A 23,861-nucleotide genomic window follows, 5' to 3' on the forward strand; every position below is an offset into this window, starting at 1 on the left:
GTGGCCGCGGAGCCCCATGGCCGCCGTGTTCCTGGTGACGCTCTACGAATACTCCCCGCTCTTCTACATCGCTGTGGTGTTTGTCTGCTTCCTGGTTACCAGCGGCCTGGTGCTGGGCTGGTGAGCGCGGGGCCCGGGATCGGGCCGGGGGGGCGGGGCTGGTGAGCGCGAGGCCCGGGATCGGGCGGGGGGGGCTGGTGAGCGCGGGGCCCGGGATCGGGCCGGGGGGGGCGGGGCTGGTGAGCGCGGGGCCCGGGATCGGGCCGGGGGGGCGGAGCTGGTGAGCGCGGGGCCCGGGATCGGGCCGCGGGGGGCGGAGCTGGTGAGCGCGGGGCCCGGGATCGGGCCGGGGGGGGGCGGAGCTGGTGAGCGTGGGGCCGGGGATCGGGCCGGGGGGGGGCGGGCTGGTGAGGGCCCGGTACCGGCTAGGGGTGGGGGAAGAATAGGGTGACCAGACAGCAAGTGTGAAAAATTGGGATGGGGTGGGGGGTAATAGGATCCCATATAAGAAAAAGACTCAAAAATCGGGACTGTCCCTATAAAATCGGGACATCTGGTCACCCTAGGGAAGAAGGAGGAGCAGAGGTCTGGTACCGGCATGGAGGGATGGGGGATCTGGCACCGGCTTGGGGCTGGGCAGCGCGGGACCTGTACGGGGCAGTTTGTTGATGGCTGGGGGCTAAGGGGTCACTGGACGCTGCCCGGTTGTTCTGGTGCTGGAGCTCGGTGGGAGGTGGATGTTTAGGTGGAGAGGCGAAAGTGTCCTGTGTGTGGGGGGTCTGGCTTAGAGGCAGCCTGATGCCTGTTGAATGTGGAGAGGGCAGGGAGGGTCCCCTGTAGAGTTAGGATTCAGCAGCAGTCTTACTGTCACCTACTTTCAGAAACAGAGGCCACTGTTCCCATAGAGATGGGCAGCGCCGGCTCGACCACATCTGCCAAGACAGGATTGCTTCCTACAGTTCATAGCAATAAATGCAGATCTTAACCAAGTGATAGGCCGGGATGCAGTGCAGTTGCAACTAATGAGGAATCTAGCCATTCCAGCAGAGCCTATTCCCTGTCGGCTAGTCAACTGATAAATAATCAAAAGCGTCTAGGTGGCTGTTGTCTGGAAAGCCATGTTTGCATAGGGGTCAGGAAATTGACTCAGCATAGATCCTGCCTCTTTATTGAATTAGCATTGATACCTGTGGTACTGAGTCTCAATATTTTCCTCATCCTTTGAAACTAGTGACTCTGGTTATTGGTATTGGTACTTTTGGTAGCTTATACATATTCTGCTTGATTTTTCCTTTACATAAGAACATAAGAACATAAGAAAGGCCGTACTGGGTCAGACCAAAGGTCCATCTAGCCCAGTATCTGTCTACCGACAGTGGCCAATGCCAGGTGCCCCAGAGGGAGTGAACCTAACAGGCAATGATCAAGTGATCTCTCTCCTGCCATCCATCTCCATCCTCTGACGAACAGAGGCTAGGGACACCATTCTTACCCATCCTGGCCAATAGCCATTTATGGACTTAGCCACCATGAATTTATCCAGTCCCCTTTTAAACATTGTTATAGTCCTAGCCTTCACAACCTCCTCAGGTAAGGAGTTCCACAAGTTGACTGTGCGCTGCGTGAAGAAGAACTTCCTTTTATTTGTTTTAAACCTGCTGCCTATTAATTTCTTTTGGTGACCCCTAGTTCTTGTATTATGGGAATAAGTAAATAACTTTTCCTTATCCACTTTCTCAACATCACTCATGATTTTATATACCTCTATCATGTCCCCCCTTAGTCTTCTCTTTTCCAAACTGAAGAGTCCTAGCCTCTTTAATCTTTCCTCATATGGGACCCTCTCTAAACCCTTAATCATTTTAGTTGCTCTTTTCTGAACCTTTTCTAGTGCTAGAATATCTTTTTTGAGGTGAGGAGACCACATCTGTACACAGTATTCGAGATGTGGGCGAACCATGGATTTATATAAGGGCAATAATATATTCTCAGTCTTATTCTCTATCCCCTTTTTAATGATTCCTAACATCCTGTTTGCTTTTTTGACCGCCTCTGCACACTGCGTGGACATCTTTAGAGAACTATCCACGATGACGCCAAGATCTTTTTCCTGACTCGTTGTAGCTAAATTAGCCCCCATCATGTTGTATGTATAGTTGGGGTTATTTTTTCCAATGTGCATTACTTTACATTTATCCACATTAAATTTCATTTGCCATTTTGTTGCCCAATCACTTAGTTTTGTGAGATCTTTTTGAAGTTCTTCACAATCTGCTTTGGTCTTAACTATCTTGAGTAGTTTAGTATCATCTGCAAACTTTGCCACCTCACTGTTTACCCCTTTCTCCAGATCATTTATGAATAAATTGAATAGGATAGGTCCTAGGACTGACCCTTGGGGAACACCACTAGTTACCCCTCTCCATTCTGAGAATTTACCATTAATTCCTACCCTTTGTTCCCTGTCCTTTAACCAGTTCTCAATCCATGAAAGGATCTTCCCTTTTATCCCATGACAGCTTAATTTACGTAAGAGCCTTTGGTGAGGGACCTTGTCAAAGGCTTTCTGGAAATCTAAGTACACTATGTCCACCGGATCCCCCTTGTCCACATGTTTGTTGTAATGTCCTTTCTATGTTATCACCTCTTATTTAGTAGTCACTAGGTACATAAACTTGTAGCATCAATTCCTTTGAGCATTATATGAAGTTACCTCTTGATTTCTTTTCCAATGATTAGAAGCATAAGCTTTTTGTATAACTGGGATTCTCAAGTATGTTTTTGGATCAAATACTGTTCTCATTTTTGATTAACTCCCCTCGTGTTATACTGGTGTAAATGAAAGCAGAATTAGATCCTTCCTTGCTTGCTAGTCACCTCTCCAACCTTATTGTGCATCAGAGAATCTGCACAGCAGAGACACTCCATAAATGTACTGTGGGAAAAGCTGTCATGGGAACTCTACTTTTTCTTCCTTGTGGAATCCCTGCCTCATGGAGGATACCAATGTTCTAAATTTAACCTGTATTGAGAAAGAATAAGAGATTGCTTAAAGGGACAGCATTTCTATAATAGAGTTTTATCCCGCAAGCACCACTCTGGTTCCCATCAGTTGTTCCTCAGATCTCGCTTAATGGAAGATGCTGGGTGCTCAGCCCTTCTGAAAATCAGGCTCCTTATTTAAGTGCATGAATATGAGGCCTAATTTTAGGAAAGTCTTATCTTAAATTGTGTAGATTATAACATTTCTGTCACCTTATTAAACATCACAGAATCCACTCTGAGTATAAATTTGTGGTGGTTCTTCCCTTGGGGCATTGCATCACCTGAAGAAATTTGATGGAAGCCAGGCACTGTGTGTGCATGGGAGGTAGAACACAATTAAGGTGGTGGTTCCTTTTTAACATTCTCCTTCTCTCCCTCCTCACACGTTAACCTTAGAACACTGTCATCTGCTTCTCACCTCTTGCACATTTTTGCTCCCTCAGTTTTTAATATTTTTATAAACACAGAAGAACTCACAATAGCTAATCACTACTTAAACAATTCCTCCGTGTGTATGTGTGTGCGTGCGTGGAAACACGCCTGCATATATATGTAAGGGGATTTTATGAGTTAAGGGCTGCTAATCAACAGGAGCCCTCACCCAGTGTCCCTCTGCTTTGGCTGCAGTGGGTTTCAATGGCCTGGGTTCTTAGCCACTAACTAGTGGTGCTTCCACCTGACTGTTTACAGTAATCAGGAACCGTACCTTACCTCCCAATGTCATTTTGATTATTCCTCACCCACTACTTATCCCTGTGACTAGCCTCATACCTCATACATATATTCTTCTGACACCTCTCTAATGGATGAACCAGCAATCAAGGTACACTTTATCTACAAGGGGAAATATAGAGGAAACATATGAAGGGAAGAGGAAGACTGATTTGGACTGCGTACATCCAGTAGCGTAGCTAGTGGGGTGCAGGGGAAGTAGCTGCTTCCCCTCAGCACATTTTTAAAAAGCGGCGCCTTAGGGGTTACCTTATATGGCACCAGCCGGCGGGGCCCACTCCTCTCTGAAGGGCAGCATGGCCGGAGGAGCCATGGGAGGGGTGGCGGGCACGTCCGGAGGAGCACGCCAGGCGGCCAGGTAGAGAGCGGGGACGGGCTGCGCTGCTGGGCCCGTTCGGGTCCGGAGCGCTTGGGCCGGGCCGGGGGGAGTATGCGCGGCGGCGGAGGGCCGGGGAGAGCATGCGCGGCAGCAGGGCTGGGCTGGGCGCGTGCCGCCCGGCAATAGGGGGGCCGGTGGCCGGGGGGAGAAGCGCGAGGGGGGAGGAGGCTGGGCACCTCGGCAGCAGCCTTGAGGGAAAGGCTCCGTTTGGCTGGGCTCTGTGCTGCTGGCCGCCCCGCTGAGAACGGCCCGGCTCAGCGCACCCGTGGCGGGGGAAGGGGCGGAGGAGGAGAGAGGGGAGGGGGCGCTCGGCTGCCCTGGGAGCGGGAGGAGGAGGGGGGGCAGAGGTTGCTCGCCGCCACTCGCCCTTCCCCGCTGCATCTTTCATGGCAGCAACATGGCGATGCCGGCGCAGCCCCGCCGCGCGCCTCCCGTCAGCCCACTCCTGCTGCTCCTGTTGCTGGCCGCCTCCACCGCCCACGGCTACAGCTTCCTGCAGGGCCGCAGCACTACACGGGAGTACCGGCCCGGCACCTGCCCCCCAGGCTGCCCCTCGCTCCCTCGGGGCAAGGCGCTGGGGGGAGGGGGGGGCTGGCGAGCACCCTGGTCCGGCACCCTCCCTGCGCTGCCCCGTGGAGGAGCGGCGGGGGTAGGTTAGGTAGGTGCCCAGGTGACGTGGACATAGCAGCTCCCCGGGTTTCAAGGAAGATGCCTCTGAAAGTGAGGTGTGGGGACAGCCCCTTGGGAGGGTGGGGGGCCCGGGACGCTGCCAAGTGCTGCTCCGGGGGATGGGTCCAAGGGGTAGGTGGCGCGGCCGGAGGAGCGATGGGGGGGGGGGCGCAGCACGGCTGGAGGAACCAGCCAAGGGGGGGGGGTGCGGAGCAGCTGGAGGAGGAGCTGGGGGGGCATGGCCAGAGGAGGAGCCAAGGGGGGGGGCGCCTTTTTTATGTTTGCTCCCCCTGCTCTTAAAACCTGGCTACGCCACTGCGTACATCTGTAATACCATACAACTCCCAAGTAACACTATCCCCAGGGTGGATTTCCATGGATTCACAAGTCCGTTTTACTCCATACTAGTGGGCTCTGTAAGGCGGAGGAACCACATATCTTGATGAGTCATTCTAGACCTGAAGGTGCTTGAGTGTGGGGAGGTGATGAGGGTGCCGATTTGCCTAGGGGGCTGGCCTCTCTTTGGCAGCAATAGGCATTACTCATTGTGGAAAAAGTCTCCTCAAAAGGGCCTCCTCAGTGTTTAAGTCCAGTTGGTCGCTCCCAGAATAGTTCAACAGACCCCTTTCAGGATAACATAGGCAACTCCCTCAGGGAGAGGAGGAGAGGCAAGAGATTGCCCGTGCCCCCTTGGGCAGAGCTTTCATCCCCCCTCCGATTGGCTCAGTCAGCCTTCCATTGCCTAGGGTTCACTTACAAGGCTCAGCACTGCCCCTGTCCATTGGTGAGGTGAACACACTGCAGTCTTCCCCACCTCTCATCTACCCACCAACAAGCTTGGTTGCCATTTTTGTGAGACCCATTAACCCAGGTTACATATATATAAATAAAATGAAAAATTAGACTTGGAATGAACAAGATGTGCATGAAACATAAGCAATACACGTCTACCTTGATATAACGCTGTCCTCGGGAGCCAAAAAATCGTACTGCGTTATAGGTGAAACCACGTTATATTGAACTTGCTTTGATCCGCCGGAGTGCGCAGCCCCGCCCCCCCTGGAGCGCTGCTTTACCGCCTTGTATCCGAATTCGTGTTGTATCGGGTTGCGTTATATCGGGGTAGAGGTGTATCTTGTGATCCTATGATGTTTTAACCATTACTTACCCTCTCACCTTTTGTTCATGGTCATCCCTTGCTGTATTATGTGTGATTTAGGCCCCGATCCTATAATTAGGTGCATACAGGCAGACTCCTGTACTCACACAGGTTTCCGTTGGCCTCAGAAGGGCGACAAGTGAGTGTGGGGGCTCTCTGCATGTCTTTTATTGCAGAAACAGGATTTAAAATTGTAAACTCAGGACAGGGGTTTGTTCTGTAGAGTGCTGTGCATGCCTATGGTGCGATCTAAACAATAAATAATAATTTGGTACAATTTCCTTTTCTATAGTGTTGTTTGTCTCTTGTTTTCCAGTCATTTTCTGCAAGCAATCAGTAGTCCCATTTTATGGAGGTGTTCCGGACTAAGCAAGTCAACCTGAGATACACCAGCAACGTATGAACACTAAGGCCTACATTTGCAAAAGCATCCACTAACTTTCCACGCCTCCATGTTTGTGGCATGCCTGAGACACCTAGGGTCTGATTTTCAATGGAGCTGAGTATCTGCATCCCCAAATGCTGCCAACAGGAACTGTGGGCTCAGCACTCTGAAAAAGACATCCCAAGGGATTTCAAGTTGGGCATTCAAAAATTAGTGGACAGTCTGTGAAAATGTTGGCCTTACTTGTTATGCAGATTTTTGACTCCTGTATTTTCACATGTGCCTTCAGTCTAGTGTCACATGAGCAGCCTTATAAGGCTTATACTTTTGAAGATCGGGGGACAGACCCTTAGCCTGTATAAATTGATGTGGCTCCATTGATTTGAATGGAGCTACATCAGTTTCCACATGTTAAGGATCTGGCCCCTGATAACTAGAATGTCATATTCTAAACTTGATTTCACTCTCCTTACAGTGCTACTGTAACTTCAAATTTAGTATTCATTTTCAGTTTTTACTTTTTTTTTTTTTAACTGAAAGATTCCCTGGTTTTACAGAAGCCATTATTAGGTTTTTATTACTACCTGAATTTTGGAAGTGCCATAACTCCCAGGACTGCACCTAGAAGAGGCTGTGGAAAAGATGGAGGAAGTGAAGACACCATCTTCTCACACTGTCTCCTCCTCCACCTCTTCCACTTCTGCGCCCACTCCAGAAGTAGACATGGTGGTGCAGTAATCTGGACCAGAGTGGGAAGTCTGGTTAGAAGTACTGGAACGACTTAAGCACTAGTGTATATACTGTTGTCAAATCCCCCGCCCAGCCCATATTTATCCATCCTATCTGTAAGTTGGTAATCAGCATTCAAAGCAAATAAGTTAGCGAACTACTTTTTATGCTAAAATGGGTCAAAATAAAAAGAACAAGGAGTACTTGTGGTACCTTAGAGACTAACACATTTATTTGAGCATAAGCTTTCGTGGGCTAAAACCCATGCATCCGATGAAGTGGGTTTTAGCCCACGAAAGCTTATGCTCAAATAAACGTGTTAGTCTCTAAGGTGCCACAAGTACTCCTGTTCTTTTTGCGGATACAGACTAACACAGTTACCACTCTGAAACCTGTATACAACTATATTTCAGAATGTTTTGAAGATTAAAAAAAAGGAAAAGAAAAGTGTTTTTTACCTAAAAAACTGCAAACTTAATTTTTTGCACTGATTTTTCACTTAATTTTTTTTTTTCTAATCAGCCCTGATAAATTCCTGGGAAACTTTAAACAAGATAAAAACTGAAAATGAAGGGCCTTGTGTATTCAGTACATCTAGTTATTGACCAACACATTTTTTGCCTTTCGCTGCTGAAAAGACTCTATACTAGAGACTGGTTTTTCCATGTCTACTTGTCCTGGTGAATATCTTATTGCTATTGACCAATGAAAAATGCTTCCAAAGAGCAAAACTTTTTGCCTTTGGAATCAACCAGGTGGCATAAAACAGCAGGTCTATTAAAAAAGCAATCGTTGGGGAGATTGCCTGCAAAATATTAAATCCACCCCACTCAGGGTCAGAACTGCAACTAATGTAAATCAGTATAATACCAGTGAAGTCAGTAGAGCGATGCTGATTGAGGAACTGGCCCTTTGTGCACAAGTTGAACACTGCTGAATTACCAGGTTACTCAGTATACTATAGAAAAAGTGTGAACGTTGCCAACAAAGTGCGGTTAAATGTAAGCTTGTTTGCTGAGTATTGTTGTCTCCTTCTTTGATTATGGTTATGAGAGAGCATTTTTATTTAAAAGATGAATGTGTATCAATTTTTCCAGCCTATTAGTCCTCCCTTCTGTGAATATGCGCAATCCTGATAAGCAGGCTAAGGAATCCAGTGGTTGTGGGAGCCCTTTGTTAAGCTTCTGGGAACATATTGCTGCTACCAAGAACAGTCTTGAGGTTTTATTTCTTAAAGAGACACTGTCAACCTGAAAATCACACTTCTGTCTGATGTTTTACTTGCTATTGTTACAAGTAACACCTTATGTTTTATAAAACGCTAACAGCCTAGAGGAAAAACAAATCTCATTTTAGTTGTCCATTTGCCAGCACTTTGTGTATAGTTCTGCTTCCCCTGTTGTTTTTCGTGGTCCTTTCACACAGCAGCAGAGGAGGGAAATGTTTTTAAAAATAGGACAAATTGGTTGTGAAGCCACAAAAATTCAGACAGGCTCAGAGACAGACATTGTAGCTGAAACTTTTTTTAGCGCTTTTAAAAACTGACAAGATTTAAACTGACCATGTCCCTTTAAGATTGATTTGCTTGTATGAGACCCAGCTCATTGTGACAGCAAACTATTCTAGCATATTTAATGGAAACAATAAATCTGGGGAAGTTCATACATTTTATGCCATCCTTATCAGGGAGTTTGTTATGAAGAAGCAAGTAGAGCATCCCGAAGAATTCCCCAGGGTGTAATATGCTGATGACTGAGTGAACCAACATTGTAAACCATTTAAAAGGGCCATCACTTCAACTTTACAGCTAGCAGTGGCGAATGTACTAAGTCATAAATGTTAATGGCGCAGCCGGAGCTAATAAATGACAATATATAAAATGAGGTGACAAAAAAAAAAACCCAAAGCTATGTCTGCTGCTTCCTTTGTATAAAATCTAGGATAGATTAATACAGATACAAAATTTCTCCTGTTCAGTCCCTAAAATTGTCTTCTGAATTAGCATAATGTTTCCAGGACAGCATCCCCAGTCACTTCTAAAGGTGAATTTATCTCTATCTGAAAACAGAAATGAGTGTGTATCTTGCTCTTATATTGTGTACATCACGGCTTTCCGTTGCTGGTGCATTTTAAAAGCTGCAGTCAAAGAACATGAAAATCCTGCATTTTGTATTTGATAGGATTCTCCTGCAGTATTCCCTCTTGGTTCCTTCAGGTTGAATAGCATGCTTAGCAGTGCCTGTGAGTAAAGATAGGTAGGGAGCTATGATTTTAAAAAATGGTGGCCAAGGATCCTGACTGATACAAATGACCTCACTTGGGCTGGCATGCTAACCTCAGCCTTGAGGGCCTGATCCAAACCCTGTTTAAATCAATTGGAGCCTCCTCGTCGACTTCTTTGGGCTTTGATTCTGGGCCTGAAGCAGAAACTGACTCAAAGAAACATCTTTATAATCAAGATTAAAATGTTAAACCCGGATCTTGCGGTCCTCGTGAACGCAAATCCCAGTGGCTATACCAAAAGCTACACGAATTCAAGGGCTCCAGGATCAGGCTCTAATTTCTTATTACTGCTGAAAGTACACAATGCATCAGGTTTGTCCCAACACTGAAAGCAACTCCACTTGCCACTGAGCAGCAGCTCCTATAGATCTGGTTTTGGGGAAGTTTAGTCAAAACTTTACCACTAGAGGGCACTAATCACCTTCGTTACTTTAGCTCTGCAAAACTTTGAAAAAGAGGGAAAATATTCTCCCTTCAAAAGTTCGTCTATAACAGGATTCAAAAAGATCTAGATAAATTCATGGAGGATAGCTCCATCAATGGCTATTAGCCAGGATCGGCTGAGGTGGTGTCCCTAGCCTCTATTTGCCAGAAGCTGGGAATGGGCGACAGGGGATGGATCAGTTGATGATTACCTGTTCTGTTCATTCCCTCTGAAGCACCTGGCATTGGCCACTGTCAGAAGACAGGATACTGGGCTTGATGGACCTTTGGTCTGACCCAGTATGGCCGTTCTCATGTTCTTACTAGTGTTACTGTAAAGCACTGTATTGCAAGGATCCAGTTTTTGATTGACAGTATATACTATGCATGCATCCTAGCAAATATTCTGTAATTCCAAACTGTAGTTCTATTGTTGTGTTGCTTGTTATTTAGATCCGAAAGGCAGTTCAAATATGCTAGCACTAACACATGCCCACTTATGCATCTAGTGGTTCCATGTCTCTTAGGTTTGGTTGGGATGTTCCTGTGATCCTGAGAAATTCGGAAGAAATAGAATCCAGCGTAAGAGTATCCAAAAAGCAGATGAGACAAGTGAAGAATCCTTTTGGCCTAGAAATTCCGCATCCTGCTGCAGTTTCCATAACAAGTCAGTGGATTTTTTTTATGTTCGGTTTTATTCAGTGCCCTTTCCCCACCTATCGCTCCCAGTCCTTACTTTCATTGCCATAACGTGTTTCCTTACACAGTCGCCATAGAAATAGCTATATTGGTGCAGCTTACCAAAATGTTGTGTGTTTTAAAGTGGCACTGTCAATATTGTGAGGCTCAAAAATTAGATTTTTTTTGAGTGATATAAATTTTATTAATAAAACCTGCTCTAGTGCCAAATATTTTCAGTGATAAAAACAACTGGAGATGATAAAATACTGGACACAACTTCATTCATTGTGAAATCCATCCCATCCACTTACAATCTAAAGAACTGAGCCCCATGCGGGTGAATTGCAGCGAGGCAGGGGATCTGTGCCCTTCTGCACCAATTGGGAACAGTGAGCTCAGCTGATGAGCAGCTTTTCACTGCTGCTACTGCAGCTTATGGGCTGGTATAGGAGCCCCTTCATGCCCCTTGGACAAAGTGTTGGGGCAGCTGGATCTATATAAATGCAATGCCAGGTCTCAGCCCCGCCCCCTTACTCCTAATCTCCTCCTGTATGGCTGTCCACACCAGCCAAAGAAGAAAGATATTTGGATGTGCTTGTGATGTAAACCCAAGTGGCGGCTTGCAGTGTGTTTGGGTTTTTTAAAGTCCTGCTTTGTTCAAACATCCAGTCCATTCCAGAGCCGCCGCAGAATTCCGGAGATCCTCTCCCAGCCTGTGTCAAAGTCGGGCAGCAAACCTGTAAAACCTTCCTGTATGCAAATAAAAAGCACGGCTGTAATGAGCTCAAGTCTCTTCATCCCTTTTCCCACAAAGAGTCTTGGCATTACAGGGCCGGAATTTCCAGAAGCACCGACCACTCCCATTCAGGCACCAGAATAACTGATCAGCGTTTCAAAACAGCTCAGCATATTGGGTGTTGGGTGCTTCTCTAAATCTGACCATATTTGCTCCTTAAGTGGGAGCTGAGCTCCTCTGAAAATCTGTCCCAAGCTGTGGGTGCTGAGTTCTTGAAAGTCTGGCCTACACCTCTTTTTAAAATCTGTCCCTAATGGCTAAGTAGTGCTGTGTCCTGCACTGATAACAAGTGGGGAAAGAAACATGGCACATAGTTTCATCCCCACTGTGCACACGCAGTAGGGCCTGATTCTTCCATAGAGCACAGGAGCATGCTAGGATGTGGGTCTAGTTAAATATCATTTTCCAAACGGCATAGTCTTTGGGGTAGGAGTCATACTCAGCCCCCTAAGAGAGCTAGTACATATAATGCTGTCAGCAGTAAACCTTACCCTGCATGAGGTGCCCATGGAGCAGCAAAAGGCACCTCATGGCCTTCCCCTTTTGAGTGCTCTAAATCCACTCTAAATTAAAAAAAAATATCTGGGCACTGGCATTGCTTTCCCTATGCTGCCTTTAAGGAATTACAGCTGGTAAATTCAGGATTCCTGTATATTGGTGAGCTGATGAAGCTTGCATTGTGTAGGATGCATTTTCTTTTCATGCCCTTCTATGTTGTTCTCTAAGGGGGTATAACACTGACACCTGATTGTCTGGAAGACTGTATCCTTACATGCTACTGGGGATGCAGTGTTCAAAAACTACACGAAGCTTTGCAGAAACACGTCTATTGCTTCAGAATAAAGACTCCGCAGGCACTAGAAGACGCTCTCTACAGCGAATACATCTATCGACAGCAGTATTTGTATCCTTTTATTTAAAAAAAAATATTTTGACAAACTATGCTAATTTTCTGGCACGCTGAGAATTGAGCCTCATGAGCAGTCTGCAGTTTCTGGCACCGTGTATTTATGAATGAATAAGATTGAGAATACTCTTCGTGCAAGTGCCACATTTGTCTTCAATTGCAGTGACATTGATTGTTTTCCTTTACACAAATAAAGCATTCAAAAAACTGACAAGGAAGAAAAATACTGTCAGTTGCCAGAAGATGCTCAAATTGCAGGCTTTGGCCGAGTGCCTAGATCTCGTTACCCACTGGTAGCTTTGTTGACTTTAGCTGACGAAGAAGACAGAGAAATATACGACATTGTGAGTAATTTTAGAATGTATGGCAGGGCACTGTACTGATGTGTTTGGATGCTTCAGAACGTACAGTAGGATTGAGTAGAAAGACTGGCTTGCTCTTCTCCTGTTGGCTGAAAACAGAATGTAGGCCTCACCTCTGCACCAATGATGGCTCCCTAAACAGAGGAACCTGGTGCTCCTGCTGTGCATGGGGTAGGGATGAATGTATGTGTGGGCCAGTCAGGAAGTGCTCACAACACAGAGCTCATATCCGTGAAGGTCTTTGTGTGCTAGCACATTGAAGTAGGGCATGAGGGCTAAAGAAGTGTCAGGCCCGGGTATCAACCACTGCAAATCCTTCTTTCCCCTACCATATGGAGTGTTGTGGAGCCTTTGATTTGGTTTAGCCTTTGTAACTTCTGTGGGTCAAGAAGAGGGATTCACCCCAGTACCTGGCAGAACTATTTGGACTGATCTCTGGGGAGAGGATTAGGACTGTAAGAATTGCCATATCAGATCAGACCCGTTGTTCATCTTGTCCAGTATCCTGTCCTTGACAATGGCAACACTGGATGTTGCAGAGAAAGTTGTGAAAATCCCACAGTAGACGGATACTCAGTAATCTACTCCCCATGAAAACCTTCTCCTAATTCCTAATAGTTAGAGATTAGCTTAAATGCTGAAGCAAGAGGTTTAATATCCCTTCCAAAACTTTTTTTTTCCACAGAGGAATTGATTCTAGTTCCTGAATGTCCAATGTGCAATATGTGTATTTATCCAGTGTCTTTCTGAGTTTAAATGTTATATTTTGTTCCAGTAGCTTTAGGTGCATGAACACTAATTTATATCGAGGCATAGACATTTGAAGGCAAACTCCCCAATACGCTTGACCTTCTCTACATACTAATATAGAAATCAGTCATGGCCAAAATAATACCCAGGAAAACTTACATATTACCTTTTCCAACTATTCCTAACCCTCAGCTTCCTTCTACCCCACCATAAAGGCCTCAACAGAAGAATGTATCCAGCTCCTCCCCCAGTTAGTACATCCAAGTATGCTTATAATTCAATTTAGTTTAATAAAGATAAAATGTAGATTTAACAAACTTGAAAGAAGGTTTCTTAAATTAACATGAGAAAGCTGGATTGTTTAACATGACATTTTTTGCACCACTTACCAGGGGAGAAACCCACTTTCTTTTCCTTTTTTTTTTTTTCTTTTGTAGAAGTTTTTCTTCCCGATCCTTGTCATTGTCAAACACCCTTCAATTGGCCAAAGCAGCAGAAGCAGAATCCACTTGTACATTAAAAGCAGAAACAGATTCTAGACTTTTTCATGGTCCAAATGGAAGGATTGAATGTAACTTTGATGCAAAACTTCAAAAATATAATCACTAAATGAAAATGGTAAATGCTGAAATATTCTTAATCAAAAACATTTTTGATATGTAAAAATCTTAAGGAAACAATTTTATATTTAAGTCTAACAATACATCCAAGGTAAACCTCTGGTATGTTCCCCTGCAAACTCATGATTGTTTTTTTTAATAGCTGTCACACAACTGGCATTTGTTAGTACATAAATAATGTGTGGTTTTTTTAATTGGGCATGGGATTGTAGGAATCATGAGTTTTCATGCATCAAAGGTCTCATCTATGTGGAGAAAGTGAAATGTATTTATCAGAAATCACAGCTAACACATTTAAAATATGTTTATTATTTAAAGGACCACCATATGTTTAAAAGACCACAGTGGGTTGACCATGACCTGACCCAATTTTAAATGCCACTGATATTGTCTACAATAGTTAATTTATAATAGGTAGTGTTAACTTAAACACATTAGTTAATATGTTCTCCGTGTAGACAAGGTCCAGGAGGGAGAATCCTATATAACGATGATACAGCCTGTCATTCCTGTGTTGTTCCACTTCATTACTCACCAATCCTGGTGTGTAGCAATGGCCTGAAATTCATAGAATCGTAGGAAGGGAGGGGACCTCAAGGGGTCATCTAGTCCAGTCCCCTGCACTCATGGTAGTACTAAGTATTATCTACTAGACCATCCCTGACAGGTGGTTGTCTAATATACTCTTAAAAATCTCCAATGATGGAGATTCCACAACCTCCCTAGGCAATTTATTCCAATGCCTGACTACCCTGATAGGAAGTTTTTCCTAATGTCCAGTCTAAATAGCCCTTGCTGCAATTTAAGCCCTTTGCTTCTTGTCCTATCCTCAGTGTTTAAGGAGAACAATTTTTCTCCCTCCTCCTTGTAACAATCTTTTAATGTACTTGAAAACTGCTGTTGTGTCTTCTCCAGATTAACAAACCCATTTTTTTCAATCTTCCCTCATAGGTCATGTTTTCTAGACCTTTGATAATTTCTGTTACTCTTCTGTGGACTTTCTCCAATTTGTCTACATCTTTCCTGAAATATGGTGTCCAGAACTGGACACAATAACTCCAGTTGAGGCGCAGAGTAGAGCGGAAGAATTACTTCTCGTGTCTTGCTTATAACACTCCTGCTAATACATCCCAGAATGATGTTCGCTTTTTTTTTTTGCAACGGTGTTACACTGTTGACTCATATTTAGCTTGTGGACCACTATGACCCCCAGATCCCTTCCCGCAGTACTCCTTCCTAGGCAGTCATTTCCCATTTTGTATGTGTGCAACTGATGTTTCCTTCCTAAGTGGAGTACTTTGCATTTGTCCTTATTGAATTTAATCTTATTTACTTCAGACCATTTCTCCAGGTTGTTCAGATCATTTTGAATTTTAATCCTGTCCTCCAAAGCACTTACAACCCCTCCCAGCTGGGTATCATCTGCAAACTTTATAAGCATACTCTCTGTGTCATTATCTAAATCATTGATGAAGATATGGAACAGAACTGATCCCAGACCCAGAACTGATCCCTGCAGGACCCCACTTCGTAGGCTCTTCCAGCTTGACTGTGAACCACTAATAACTACTCTCTGGGAACGGTTTTCCAATCAGTTATGCACCTACCTTATAGTAGCTCCATCTAGGTTTTATTTCCCTAGTTTGTTTATGAGAAGGTCACGCGAGACAGTATCAAAAGCCTTACTAATGTCACGATATACCACATCTACTGCTTCCCCCGATCCACAAGGCTTGTTACCCTGTCTCAGAAAGCTATCCGGTTGGTTTGACACAATTTGTTCCTGACAAATCCATGCTGACTGGTTACTTATCACCTTCTTATCTTCTAGGTGTTTGCAAATTGATTGCTTAATTATTTGCTCCATTATCATGGCTAAATGAGTTTTTATTGAATCACTTGCTATTTACACAACATAGGTAAAATGAAGCAACCGCATGGGCAGAGTGGGATCCAAATAACCATGTTTACTAACTATATATGAGATGCAATGGCCAGCTACATATGGGATTAAATTAATAGAGAATTAAAGGATAGGAATATAATGCCAGTGAACATGGTTTTATGGAAGATAGGTTTATTTGACAAAACCTATTTCGTTCTTTGAGATTACAAGTAGATGTAATCTACTTTCTTTGTAAATTGTGTGACTTAGTACTGCACAACGTTCTGATTTAAAAAATTAGGACTATACAATCTCAGAAAAGTACACACTAAATGGATTAAGAACTGGCTGCAGATCTCCAAAAGTAGTTGTCAATGGGGGTGTTTCTGGAGGGATTCCAAAGGGATGGGGACTAGGCCTGATGCTATTCAAAATTTTATCAGGGACTGGAAGTAAATATAAAATGACTGCTGATAATAAAATGTGTGGATGTCACTCTAGCCTTTTATTTTATTTAAAGTGAATTTAGTAATGTTGTATTACACCACTGTGGGTTCGACTCTTGTGGCTACAGTTTCAAGCTCAGAGTGAACATCACCTCTGCTGTCTGCTTCAGATTTAGAGCAGCTAGGAACACATAAAGACCAGGGATAGTGACCCCACATATATTCACACGTATAAGATCTAGTCTGCTTTACAAGTTTTATTAAAGTTACAATTAAGGTTATGATTAGACATGCATATAGAAATCCTATACAGACCTATGCTAAAGTTACAAAGATAGTCATACTCACATCCTTAACGATATTCTTAGGGTCTGATGGATTCCTTCCAATTGATCATCAGTGGAGGGATAATTCCTGCTGGTGTTTTTCCGTAGGCAACTCATTTTACCCAGTCTGGGAGCCCTATTTTATCTTCTGATTCTAACTTCACCTAATACTCTGCACATGTGCATGAAGGTGTCCACCCTCTTTTTCCTTATTTGCATTGTGTCCCCTAAGAATACTAGGGAACCCCATTTTTCATAGGTTGTTTATAGTTCCTTTTGTTCTCATTAGCATTTACGCACATCGGTTAGGGCATTTGTTAGAAGAAATGTGACTACCGGGTACCTTGTAGTCCAAAATTAACTTTGCAGTTAATTTTTCGCAATGCCACTCATTGGCACATCTTTTCCCGTAATCTTGTGGCATTGGGTTATTCTTTGGTCAATATCTTATGTCAAGCATTGCTTAAGCCTCTGGCCTAGTATGGCTAAGCTAACATTTTATAGGCCTCAGCCTGTAGGCCTTACATTTCAATCCTACTTACTCAGGTGCCTAATACATACTTATCCCTTCTGACTACTGGTCAACTTTATACTTGGATAATTCTACTCTTAAATCTATTCAACGTACAATGACTATAAATGACATGACATGTTAGTTAATCAGAATATCACACAATAAATAAACAATAAATAACAATGAGGGCAGGGGAATCATACAGAGCAGTCTGGATTGTTTGGTAAGCTGGGCCCATTCAAACAAAATGTGTTTAAATACAGCCACCTGCAGATAAGGAATGCAGCTCATACCTACTGGAAAGCAGTGACTCCGAAAAGGATTTAGGGTTTACAGTGGGCAAGCAACTTAACATGAGCTCCCACTGCCAGGCTGTGACAAGAAGGGTTAATGTGATCCTTGGATGTATAAACACGGGAGTACTGAGTTAGGAGTAAGTGAATGATTTTTACCTCCGTGTACTGCATTGGTGAGACCAATAACTGTCCACATTTTAAAAAGGAAGTTGAAAAATTGGAGAGGGTGCAGAAAAGAGCCACAGGAATGATTTGAGATCTGGAGAAAATGCATTAGTGAGAGGCATAAAGAGCTTAATCTTTCTGATAAGCTGAAACTGACTGAGAGTTGATTTGATTACAGTGTGTAAGTACTTAGTGGGGAGAAAAAAATACCAAAATGCTCTTAATGTAGTGGAGAAAGCAGAACAAGAACCAGTGTCTAGAAAACTGAAGCCAGAGAAATTTAAATTAGAAATTAAATACAGATGTTAAGCAGTGAGGGTGATGGTTAAATCTGCTAAGGGGAGTGGTGGATTTTCTGTATCTTAATGTCTTCAAGCCTGGTTGCCTTTCTGGAAAATATGATTAAGCCAAAATGCACATTATGCTTTAGTCAAATAAGTTATTGGGCTCAATAATGGAGTAACTAGGTGAAATTTAACAGCCTGTAATATCCAGGGAGTCAGAGCTAATGGACCCTTCTGGTCTCAAACTCTATGAATCTATATACACTGCTGCTTCTCCTGGGTTTTTTAGCAGCTTCTGAAACACAGAGGATAGTGAGAACCCTAACAGTATGTCCACACTGTAGTCCTTGGACTCAGGCGGGAGCCCATGCTTTAGGTCCCTGCAAGGTGGGAGGGTCCCAGAGGTGAGGCTGCAGTCCGAGCCCAGAAGTCTACACCACAGTGAAACAGCCCCGCAGCCCAAGCCCCATGAGCCTGAGTCAGCTGGCACGGGCCAGCTGTAGATTTTTAATTGCAGTGTATATACACCCCCAGAGGGTTTGCATACTATTTTAAGGGATACTACTCAATATATTCCACTGTTCTATTATATATATTTTTTCTTGTGAACTAAAACATAGTTTTAATAATGCAGCTGTAGACCAGGTCCCATTTATTAAGCGGGGATCTATGTAATAATTATTGCTTATTGCAAATAGTGCAACTACACTGTGTCGAATAGAACTGGGGCTGTTGGCTCTTAAATTCTTGTTATCTAATACCAAATCTGTTATCCTGAGTACAGGTCTGTCGCATCTTACGAGCATTTAACATGCGCAATTTCAGCTTTACGCGGTCGGCAAAAACAAAAACAAAATGAGAAAAATAACAATTTTAATACTGTACCTGTAGTGCGGGCGATTCCGCCCTCCATTACACTCGTAATTTTGACTATACGCAATTTTCGCTTTACGTGCTGACTGCGGAACGTAACCCCAGCGTAAGATGCGACAGACCTGTATTAGGGACATCTTGATGCCAAAACTAAACAAATGGATCACTATTAAGATGTAAAATATCCTGTGATTAAAAAATGAGGCTCTAGCTAGCCCTGGGGGATAGTAAATGTGATTAGTATAAATACATATGTTTAATTCATTTAATCTCTGCATGCTTTATATTTGCATTAGCTAACTAGAGGTATCCTAAGTGCATGTCTGATCCCCAAGCTTGTTAAATAACTTTAAACAAAAAACATCTTGTAGATTCCTTTTTCTTCCGAGAGCCTTGGAATTTGCAATAATATTGGGCTTCTCTCTCTTCTTTACAATCCATTATAGTTGGTTGGTTCTTTTCTTGGCTTGAAAACAATACATAAGCATAAAATCCTATTATTGTCAGCAAAGTGACTGTAAAAATCAGTCTGTGGTTCCATATCTTGTCCTTCTCAGTGACTTTTATGTCCTGTATTTGCTCTGTTTACAGGCTGAATGATGATACCTCTAAATGCCATCTGGGGTCTGAAAACCAACCTCTGAGTGTTTTGTGGTAGCAAGGAGAACACAAACAGGAAAGTGACAGTGGAGGTGTTCTCTCTTTACATCATCAGTAACACATTCTGCAGTCAGAACTTAGCTGAAAAGGTTACTGCTATTGTCCAAGGCAGAATAGAATCCAGCCACAGAAGAGCAAGTCGTATTGGACTTGTACTATATACGGTCCTTTAAGGCCAGATTGTGATTGGCTTTTACTGGGTACTCAAGGAGTTTCCCTCCCTCACCCCCTCTTTGTGTGCCCCTGTGCAAGAGCCAGTCACAATTTCAGTCATGCTCTCTCTGGATGAGATTCATTGCTGTGCAGAGGTCCAGTATGAGGCACATACAATAGTAAACAGTAATGTATTATCGTAGCATCTAGGAGCTCTAGTCATGGACCAAGACCCCATTGTGCTAGGTGCTGTACAAACACAGAATTTAAAGACAGCCTCTGTCCCAAAGAGGTTACAATCATCACTTAAGTCCCCAGTTAAGCAAGGTATTTAAGCATTTGTCTACTTTTGACTACATGTGCTTAAGTGTTTTTCTGGTTGGAGCCCAAGTCCATTAGCTGGGAGCAGTAGTAGGATAATCTTCACTGTGGATTAGCCACAGAAGAAGTTCTGCAGCACAGAGTGGCTGTAGAATCTGATGCTTGGATTGGTCTGTTTGATCACATGTTCAACAGCTATATGGGACAGTACCATAAGCAACCCTTAGAAACAAGACAAACAGTTAAACAGGCTATGGGTTGGTCTACACTGGGGGGGGGGAATCGATCTATGATACGCGACTTCAGCTACGAGAATAGCGTAGCTGAAGTCGACGTATCTTAGATCGACTTACCTCGCGTCCTCACGGCGCGGGATCGACAGCCGCGGCTCCCCCATCAACTCAGCTTCCGCCTCTCGCTCTGGTGGAGTTCTGGAGTCGACGGGAAGCACATTCGGGGATCGATTACTACCCACCGATCCGGCGGGTAGTGAAGACGTACCCTATGAAGAGACATAAACTGAACCATATACTTGTTTTACCTTGTCTAATCTCTTAATAGACTCCCTATTGTTTGTATGTGATGTGCATGTCACTGCACGTATATAAATCAACAAGGAAGGAGATAGTGCTAAATAAAACTTCTGTTTTTAGATTTCAATGGTGTCCGTAATTCATATTCCTGATGAGAGTTACAGACTTTCCTGCAGAATATTATATCAGTATCTACTTCTGGCCCAAGGTCAATTTCATGACCTTAAGGTAAGCTGTGTTCTGAGTCTTACTTCACTCTGCAATATTCATTTAGTTTGTGTAGACGACAGTTACCCTAAATTGGTACAGTATCTAGCTTTTTCAGACTGTTAATATGCAAGGAACTGGATGATGGTTAAATTTATCTTGTCACTAAATGAGTTCCATGCAAACTTACAATGCAGCCTACATTCGTATCTGAAAATGTCTGAACTCTCCTACAGAAATCCCTTATTTTTATATATTTATATTCCAGGCAACCCCAGGCCCTCCTGATTTATCAAAGTGGTAGTAACAGATTGACAGGAATAATAGCTGCAAATATTAGAGTATTCAGAATGGGCCTGATCCAAAGCCCATTGAAGTCAATGAGAGTGCTTCTGATGACTTTGGATCGGGCCCAGTGTGCAGCATAAAATCAGTATGCTGAAAGTGGATATTGAAAATAATTTGTTATGATCACTTCTAAAGTCTTTGTATTTTACTGTTATAATATAAAAACAATATACTTAATACACAGATAATGTCTATATAGTATCTATGAATTATAAAGAATGGGCCAACTTCATTCCTTGATGGAACTCAGTTGACTTGAAGTTTAAACCATGAATAGATTTATCTCAATAAGTCCAGCAATTTGTGTGGTAGATATTTGCTCCACGTAACCCACCCTAAAATATCCCCGTATGCTTTATGGTGGGGGTATTGTTACCACATCAAACATACCATTGGCAATAAACAAATAATAATGGATCTGCATAATCACTACAATTTTGAATTGTGTGTACAAATTTGTGTTTATATACATAGATATACACTCTCTGTGTATATGGTATTCTAACTGCCTTTTTAAATAGAATATAAGAGCAGGTTTCCATCCAGATAGGTCAATAGCCAGATATCTTCAGAAAGTTCCGTTTCCCCTTGCAATTGGACACTTTAGGAAGTTAATGTAGCCTTCAGTGTTACCCATTCTCTTAATGAGTCAGCTGTTCCTTTTCCAGTGCCTTGGAATTATATGCTTGACATATGTCGGTAATGCTGTTGTTTTACACACAATGTTTATATAGCATCATAAGTGTTAGGTAGTTCTTTGCGAACACAGACCCTTTGCAAACATGAAAGACCTATTCCCTGCCCTGAAGAGTTTGCAGTCTAGATAAAATGAGACAGGAAAGCACAAGAGATGATAAAATGTGGTGGATTTGAAGGCAGAGAGAGAGTATGTGCTTGGTAGAAGAGGTTAGGGACATAACTCCAGGCATATGGAGCAGCATGCTAGAAAGTACAAAGCCTTGACCAGAACCTACAGCACTAGTTTATGGGGGGGGGATAGCTCAGTGTATTGAGCATTGGCCTGCTGAACCCAGGGTTGTGAGTTCAGTCCTTGAGGGGGCCACTTCGGGAGCTGGGGCAAAATCAGTACATGGTCCTGCTAGTGAAGGCAGGGGGCTGGACTCGATGACCTTTCAAGGTCCCTTCCAGTTCTAGGAGATAGGATATCTTTATTTATTTATTTATTTATTTTAACCTCATCCATTGTAAACCTGTATAGCTCCACTGAAGTCAATGAACTACACTGATTTGTGGCCACTGGGGATCTGGTCCCTTATCTCTAATTTTCCCCTTAGTGTTTCTGCACCTCTTTATCTTCCCAAAATATACATAACTGAAGTCAAGGGATTTGTGTCCGTTCACTCCAGGGCTGAATTTGGTTGTGTGTTGAACTTAATAGGAAGCATGTGTGTAGAGAGAAGAAAGGCCCCATTAGTTCGCATTTGCTCTATTGTAGATCACATTAGAATATAAAGACAACATGCATTTACTGAATTCTGCTGAAACTTGGTTGTGTGTGTTTTGTCCATAGCAACTTTTCATGTCTGCAAGCAACAGTGTCCCGCCCTCGAGCAATGCCTCTGGAGAGAGCAGCACTGACAAAAGCTTGCTGGAAAAGGTTGGACTGGCCGAAGTTGAATCAGAATTACATGAGGAAAACAGTAAAGACTGTGTCGTCTGCCAGAATGGAACAGTGAACTGGGTCCTCCTGCCCTGCAGGCATACATGTCTGTGCGATGGGTGTGTGAAATATTTTCAGCAGTGTCCAATGTGTAGGCAGTTTGTTCAAGAATCTTTTCCACTTTGCAGTAAAAAGGAGCAAGATCAAGATGAGCCGGAACACATTTTCCAGGATGCTCCCCACGGAGCAGACTTTTAGTGGAAAACCAAGAATTACCAAGTTGTACTCTCAAATGCGTGATGTAGAACCTAAAGCATTTTCTGTCCATGGGAGGAACTGCGGTGTAATTTTATGGTTTTGCTGTTAGTTACTAGACCAATTCAAGCATCCTTTTCATGTCTACACTGCATACAGTTACTGGAACACTGCATATACACTGGTAATATGGACAGAAGAAGTGTGTAGGAGATGTATGAAGAATGAGTTTTTTGATAACTGCTGACTGGATGTTCATGAAGTATTAGAGATTATTTTGACAAGTAGATTTAGGTGAGCTAAACATTAAAAAGAAAAGAACAAAGGCTTACATACAACTGAAATTGAAAAGTACTTTTCCTATATAATATATATAGGTTTTTAAATGTGAAATTAGAAGAAAATATAATTTTAATCCTGTATAATTTAGATATTTAGCACTTTAAAGAATGAAAAATGAAGGAAACCAAATATTTAAGAATCTGTTCTTAGTTTCGGTATAAATCCATATGTATTTATTTTGTATCTGACGGACTTGGCCATGGAAAGTGCTGGGCTGCTCTACTCCTGTTGAAGTTACTGGGAGTTAAGGATATTCAGGACATTAGTGGTAATGGACCTCCTGTAATTGTATTTTGTTTTCTGCTGCCTTGAAAGAGATTTTCTGTGTGCACGCGGCCTGATCCAAAGTCCCTTGAAGTGATTGGAAATATTCCCATTGACAGTGAGTTTTACTTCAGGCTCCTACTGACTATCAAGCGAGTAGAACATCTAAGTGAACCCACTGTGTATAGAATGCCACACTGTACTTATAGGGCTTTAACTCTTGCTAGTGTGACAGCTGTGGATTATGAAGGGCTAACTTTTGCAAGGAGAAGAGACTAATTAGTTTGGCAGCATGTCCTGTTCCATGACATGGACAGCCTAGTCTGTGGGTTTGCCAACTCTCCCATACCCTTCATTACCTCTGCGTGGATGAGAACAGGCTAACCATGTTACCTTCCCTCATATCACTAGTAAGAAAAGGAGCTGAAAGACAGCAGAAAACACAGTT

At 43.3% G+C, this 23,861-nt stretch overlaps 1 protein-coding gene across 1 annotated transcript; it reads left to right on the forward strand.

Moving 5' to 3' along the window:
* Window positions 1-23,861, forward strand: CGRRF1 (cell growth regulator with ring finger domain 1). The gene is made up of 6 exons (XM_065403139.1): window positions 1-120; window positions 10,332-10,471; window positions 12,008-12,185; window positions 12,385-12,532; window positions 20,497-20,604; window positions 22,463-23,861. The coding sequence occupies exons 1-6, from the start codon at window positions 17-19 to the stop codon at window positions 22,808-22,810; spliced, it is 1,026 nt and encodes a 341-aa protein (XP_065259211.1). The 5' UTR covers window positions 1-16; the 3' UTR covers window positions 22,811-23,861.

This window comes from Emys orbicularis, chromosome 4, assembly GCF_028017835.1.
Source record: "Emys orbicularis isolate rEmyOrb1 chromosome 4, rEmyOrb1.hap1, whole genome shotgun sequence".
Taxonomy (NCBI): Eukaryota; Metazoa; Chordata; order Testudines; family Emydidae; genus Emys; species Emys orbicularis.